The sequence below is a fragment of the Neophocaena asiaeorientalis genome, unplaced genomic scaffold (assembly GCF_003031525.2).
Source record: "Neophocaena asiaeorientalis asiaeorientalis breed wild unplaced genomic scaffold, Neophocaena_asiaeorientalis_V1.1 scaffold162, whole genome shotgun sequence".
Classification (NCBI taxonomy): Eukaryota; Metazoa; Chordata; class Mammalia; order Artiodactyla; family Phocoenidae; genus Neophocaena; species Neophocaena asiaeorientalis.
The window spans coordinates 3,665,798-3,672,646 of NW_020172637.1; the positions used below are offsets into that span (position 1 = coordinate 3,665,798).

At 45.4% G+C, this 6,849-nt stretch overlaps 1 protein-coding gene across 1 annotated transcript in view; it reads right to left on the bottom strand.

Annotated features, from left to right (window-relative positions):
• Window positions 1-1,278: 1,278 nt before the first annotated feature.
• HEBP2 (heme binding protein 2) overlaps window positions 1,279-6,849 on the bottom strand; it is a 5,766-nt gene continuing 195 nt past the window's right edge. Inside the window, exons 2-5 of the mRNA XM_024739420.1 lie at window positions 6,412-6,533; window positions 6,186-6,321; window positions 5,261-5,441; window positions 1,279-1,826 (exon numbers count right to left, since the gene is read on the bottom strand). Of these exons, the coding sequence (XP_024595188.1) occupies window positions 1,628-1,826; window positions 5,261-5,441; window positions 6,186-6,321; window positions 6,412-6,533 (638 nt within the window). The 3' untranslated portion in view covers window positions 1,279-1,627. The remainder of the gene's footprint in view (window positions 1,827-5,260; window positions 5,442-6,185; window positions 6,322-6,411; window positions 6,534-6,849) is intronic.

A 6,849-nucleotide genomic window follows, 5' to 3' on the forward strand; every position in this document is an offset into this window, starting at 1 on the left:
GAATCGGCCTCTGCCCTTACGGCTCCAGCGGGAGGCAAGTTACCTTACATCTCTGTGCCTCAATGTCCTCATCTGTGAAACGGAGATGACACAAGGTGGCACACAGGGTTGTTCTGAGGGTCGACTGTGGGAATTCAGGTGAAATGCTTAGAAAGCTACACCTAGAAGGCAATCCATAAATGTTAGCTATGGAAACCATTAACTACGTTGGTACGTTGGTCTAGTGTACCCAGGTTAGGGAGATTAATTTTAAAGAGACACCATATAATGTTAGGGCTGCAGGGACCTTGAGCATCATCCGGCCCCACCCTTTCATCCACTGGAGACCCACACCTGCCACATAAGTGATCACGTGCCTGCTTGAACACACACAATGATGGAGACGGGAAGTAATGTCATTTGTGGGCAGCTTTACCTATTGGGAAGTCACTGAGCTCCAAGCTGCTTTTCTCCTTCGTGCCTACAACCATCATCCACTAGGAGCCCACAGTAAAGCTATGACCTTCCCATGACAGGCTTCCAGATATTGACACTCTTCTCCAGGACAAGTGTGTTCCAATACAATTAGGTCCAAATTTCAACCTTTTTGATTTTGCAGCAAACCCCTCTTTGAATACTGAATCATTTTTATATACTGATTCAGTATATAAAAATACTGCATAAAACACTTTAAAAATTCAAGTGAATTTTTTAAAATTAATTAATTAATTTATTTTTGGCTGCATTGGGTCTTCGTTGCTGCGCACAGGCTTTCTCTAGTTGCAGAGAGCGCGGGCCACTCTTAGTTGTGGTGCGTGGGCCTCTAATTATGGTGGCTTCCCTTGTTGTGGAGCACGGGATCTAGGCACGAGGGCTTCAGTAGTTGTGGCTCACGGGCTCAGTTGCTCCGTGGCATGTGGGATCTTCCCAGACCAGGGCCCGAACCCATGTCCCCTGCATTGGCAGGCGGATTCTCAACCACTGCACCGCCAGGGAAGCCCCTCAAGTGAATTTTAAAAGTCTACGTTTGTATACATTACTTCAGAAAAAACATGCCTCTCTTGAGTATCAAAATAAAATAGGAAGTCCCTAACTTCATACATTTATTTTTTGTCACGGAATATTAGCAACACTTCTGAGTACTGTGAGAGCTTTTCTCGTGTGTGGGGAGCAGTGGGCAGATAGGAAAGAGGGCTCAACGGAAAAAGTAACAGTGGCAGCTGCAAAAGACACTTTGATTTTTGTTTCCAACTGAACTTGAGTTCTCTAGGCTTGACGGCCTTGTAGTTCCACACAGGGTAAACTTTAACATTTTTATTGATAATATCTGGAGGAGGTAACATCCAACTGACACAAATCCAAGTAGAAATAAGGCAACATGATTGTGATACAGTGAAGAAGGGGAAAGTAACATGACGTTTCCCTGGAGCCTCATAGAAATAAAGATCGATTTACATGTTTATAGAATACTGTCCCCTGTTATCTGTGTATCTAAAGCTTCAAGCATTAAAAAGGCACAGTGGAAATAAGCTCAATTCATAGTAGTACTCTCAGGTAGAGCTACTAGACACGTTTTGCTTATGGGTAATGTTGACGTCTATGTTAAACAGAGGTTTTGCCCCTGGCAATGGACCTTCCTCTCGTTTGCTCATTCCTTTTCTTTGGAGGGTTCTTTTTTCTGAATCAACCACACCTCATTTTTTCTATCAAGCAATTCGAAAGGACTGTTGTAGGCTGCGGTGTAGTAAACCTTTTCATCGAAAACTTTTCCTTCTTCCCTCAGAATGCTTGCTAATGTCAAGAGTTGTTCTTGATTCCTTTGGGCACTAGAGAATCCATCGAAAGACCTACAAAGGAGAAAGTAAATGACCATAAATGATTTTAATACTGATGTGAAGGTCAGTCTAAGAAGAAAAGTGGGAGCTGATACAAGGAAACCTGGATGGAGTGCAGTTTCAAAGCCCCTCCCTCTTGGCAGCTGAACTGACTGTCCCCTTCCTCTGGTTCCCAGGCTCAGTGTGACCTCACACGCACTGAGGGGACCTCGGAGGAGGCAATACGTCCCAGCTGTTGGGCAGATTTGGAAGTTATGCCATCTTGTGCTCTAACTCTGTGCTTCTCAAGCTCTAATGTGCATGGGAGTCACCTGGGAAAACGCAGGTTCAGGAGGTCTGGGCTGGGGCCCGAGAGCCTGCATTTCCAACAGTCTCCTGTCCTACTGATGCTCCTGGTCAGAAAGCCACAATGAATCCCCCTTAGCAGCCTCCCTTTCAGTCTTCCTATTTTCTATCGAACATTTCCCCTTTCTTTTTCTCCTTAGAAAAAGAGCAGGCACTGTATTACAGATGAACATAAGTTTTGACCCTATATGGAAGAGATGGACATTTTGGCAGCTCTGTACAGTCTGAGAAAAGCTTTAACAGAGACAGAACCAAAGTGCTTGGGCACACTGAGGATACGATTACATCGGGGCAAGGTGTGTCTCTGAGTGGGGCCTGGAATGGAGGATAGTTTTGCTGGGCAGAGAAAGGGGAGGGATAAGAACAAAAGTCCAGAAATACAAAGCAATTTCATAGTGAGGCATAAAATGAGGTCAGAAAGGTGAGTCAGGACTTCCCTGGTGGCGCAGTGGTTGAGAATCCGCCCGCCAAGGCAGGGGACACGGGTTCGAGCCCTGCTCCGGGAAGATCCCATATGCCGCGGAGCAACTAAGCCCATGCGCCACAACTACCGAGCCTGTGTTCTAGAGCCCACATGCCACAACTACTGAGCCCACATGCCACAACTACTGAGCCCACATGCCACAACTACTGAGCCCACATGCCACAACTACTGAGCCCACATGCCTAGAGCCTGTGCTCCACAACAAGAGAAGCCACTGCAATGAAAAGCCCGCGCACCAAAACGAAGAGTAGCCCCTGCTCGCCGCAACTAGAGAAAGCCCGCGCGCAGCAACGAAGACCCAACGCAGCCAAAAATAAATAAATTAATTAATAAAAGAAAGAAAGGTGAGTCAGAGCTGGAAGGAGGAAACTTGTACATCATCCTAAGGTCTTTTGAGATTATTCCAAAGGATGTTGGAAAAGCAGAAAAGTAACTTGATTAGATCTGGGTAAGGATATAGGCAGAGAGATGGAAACTAGATTGTAGAGAAGGAGCCAGTTAGGAGGTTGCTAAGAGGATGAGGATGAAAAGACAGTCAAAAGATTTGCATAAAAAGTAGGAAAATAGACGTTTAAGTGTAAATTTTAAAGTATATAAACAAAAATACCCTGAGATTAAATCATGACAGCACACCGACCTAGCTGAGTTGCTGAAATGTAAACATGATGAATTTGAAGGCTGAGAATAGGAAAAACAGACACAAAAACATTCCTAATATGCCTTCTTTAGCATAAATAAGGTTTATTATCAATGTGCCAATGGAAAAGATCATTCCTACCATTCTTCAGATAAGACGTAAGGTCTCGAGGGTATGAACCAGGCCTGTTCTGTTCAACAATGTCTACCAGGCACCTAGTCATTCCTGGCCTGCAGTACCTTTTAAATCCCAGTTGAGTAAGTAGAGGAATCTGTGTATGCACATGTATATAAAATAAAACGTTGAAGATAAATCGATAAATCTGTTCTATAATTTCCATCATGTTGACTGATGATGATAATTCTGAACCATGTGTTAGGAAACATTTCTGCTCCTAAATTTATTATTTATTTCCTTAAGGAATGTTCTGCCTAAAGGGAATCTGTTTCAGATTCCACTTCTTCCTTGAAATCAAATCTTGAGCCTCTTACTTAGAAACCATCTCTTGTCCTCTGAATACACGTTGTTCTACAATGATCTATCCACGGCTTTATTCAGGACACAGACATATACTGAGCCTCCCCACACACACCTGCCTCACCAGCAGCCAAAGGATATGGGCAGAGTAACGTGTTGCTACATTCTTGAGGAAATTACAGTCTATCAGTAGGTCATTAGAATTTAGAATCATAGCACCGAGAGGCTGGCTGACTGGAGAAACTGAGGAAGGCATCACAGACAAGGTACCAATTGATCTAAGTCCTGAAGGATGAAAGTAGGCTCTCCAGGAAGAGAAGAAAGAGGGAGCTGGAGCTGGTAGTAATATGCTCATGTTCTAAGTATTTTAGGTAAATTAACTCATCTGATCTTCATGGCAACCCTGTGAGATAGTAGGTAGGTACTGTGATTAGACACATTTTACAGATGAGATTTTTGTCAAGCAAAGTCTCAGTAACTTGCCTAAGGTCAAAGGTACAGAGACGTGGAGGAACTCAGCCTACTCAGTGAAGGGCGGGAGGTGGGGGGGGGGAGTCGTCAGGGAGACAGGTTGGGCCGCGTGTTGCAGGTGATGCAGTATGCGGAACGGTCTGAATGTCACGCGGAAGCAAGAGGAAAAGCCAACAGATGTTTAAACACAGTAATAGGTTGGGGTTTTGTTGCTGTCGTTGTGAGAACGATCGGCGTTCCAGAGTGGAGGGCCAGGGAGAGGAGACTGGTGGGCAGAGAGAACAGCTGGGAGGCTCTCGAAGTGGAACCTGAGACTGAAAAACGTCGGAGTATCTGGTGAGTGTCAGGCATGTGCCGAGCACTGGGGTAGCAAAGAGGACTTAGCTGCGGTCCCTGTAAGGTGAGGGCCCGAGCAAGTAACAGTGGGGAGGAAGGGAACGGAATCACGCCCCTTTCTAAGGCGAATGGGCCAGATTCAGGGGCTGAGTGTGCTGCCGATGGCTACGACAGTCCTTGCTGGGGAGGCTGGCAGGCTGATTACTCGCTTTACTGAGACAGGCACTGTAAGGTCAGAGTAAGGAACCAGTAAACCAACCAACAGAGGCAGTCACTGCGGGAAGCAGCTGCCATCCTTTGGGCTGGGGGAACAAAGGGAAGAGTTTGAGGCTATCAGAAACTACGAGTTGAGAGGAGGGGTACCATGCATTGTTTTAAGGTATTTTTCTCCATATTTAACTAGAGGGCAGGTAAGGACAGTCTTTTGCTTTTGTGGGGGAAGGTCCGGTGTGCTTGTATTGCGTCTTATCTGTGGAAGGTGTGCATCAGCCTTCTCATTAAATGTATTAGTTATTTCTTGTAAAGGACCCTCAGTAATGTATAAAACTAAGTCACTAGGAAAACAGCACAAAACGCATTAGACCTGTTTTTACGGAAGGGGGAAAAGCATAGGAGCAAAGCTGCACAGGAGCTAAACTATGAGTGCCCGCAAGTAAAACCAACAGTCAGAAAGGCTATAAATTATCTACCACTTACCGTACAAACACCGTCATTTCAGCTCTGTCTTCAATGAAGACATCTGACTCTGAAGGCCTGGGGGGATCAGATTGCTGTTCAGAGGGGATATACAGGGAAATGGTAATGGTAGACTCGCTAAAAGGACCTGAACCGGGCTCCACGTAGCTTGTCACTGGAGCTGTCATCTTTATTTTCATCTCTGTGCCACAAAAAATATATATTTAAATGCAAAGGAGACCGTGAACGCAGATTTAGTGTATTTATGACTACATTTAAAAACTTATTTTTTGACCTGAGTTTCTTGATTTACTTGACATAAATATTTAACCTTTAAGATAATTTTCATCTTAAAAAAATAATAAGGGCAAAATGACAATTATCCACTGCCCACATTAAACACTTTCTGTATTATTAATATTTTTCATTAATAAATTCCATAGTGTTAGGGATAGAAGGGGAAATGAGAGATCACATAGTCCAGTTCATTCTTTTCTTTTACAATTCAGAAACAGAGGTCCCATTGGCTAAGTGGCCTGCTAAAACATAAATAGCATGAAAGCCAAACCAGAAGATATATCTTGACACCCTGGATCTTGTGTTCTTTGACCCTTCCTGCCTCCTAATGTCTCTTACTCTACCAGTCAGTCACCAAATTATCTCAAAGCATTAGCCATGAAAAGGCCTTAATGCTAGTTACACAGAGGCCCAGTTCATCCAGCAGAACCACAAACAAGGAGAACAGAGGCTAAAAAGCACTGCCCAGTACTACACTCCTCTAGACGCCTCGGGTCCTGAGCAGAGTCCTCCTCTTCAAACATTAAGTCTTTGATGATCTGGTTATTTTTCTATTCTAAAAGGTATTTATTTAATCAGCAAAAACTCAATAAGCCAGGGCACTCAACCACAATACAGTGTGTATAATTACAAGGTAAAGTGCCTTCACCTTTCTCGTTTTTGCCTTGAATGTAGCCGTTCAGCCTTGTGAAGCCAGTCTGCATGGCCGAATCCCAGTCCATAGACTCAACCGAAGTGCTGACCCACTTCGCAGGTCCGTAGTGTCGGATCTCATAACTTCCAGGCTAAGATGGAACAGGGGGAGCTTGGGGAAGCAATTCTAAGAAGGCAGAACGTGAGATGCAACAGTACAGGTACCTTGATCTCGGGTCCACCTGGGCCAGCCCGTCCAGGGGCTGCGCTCCCCTGGGGTCCGGCCGGAGGTTCTGGCTTCCCAGCACCGGGCAGGGCTCCTCCCCCGCGGCTCCCATCTTTGGATTAGAGACGCAGGCGGCCTCTGCCCCACAAGCAGGGGTAGGGAGAGTCGGCTCGATTCGGGTTAAAAGCAAGCAACTGTTCCGCCCCCGCCCGGAGGGTCCCATCGCAGGTTTTGGGACGTGGTCGATTTTTTTTTTTTTTTTTTTTTAACCGCAAAGAAAAATTGAGATGTGGCCAGTGCCTGGGGGTAACTACGGCTTACCGACCGCATCTTCCCGTTTGTGCAGGAATGGAGCTAGGGACTCTGACCATTTTTTAAAATGTGCTTTTAAGTTAAACCTATGGGACCCTCCGGCCGCATTGAAGATCACCTCGAGGACAGCCCCACGCTGCCC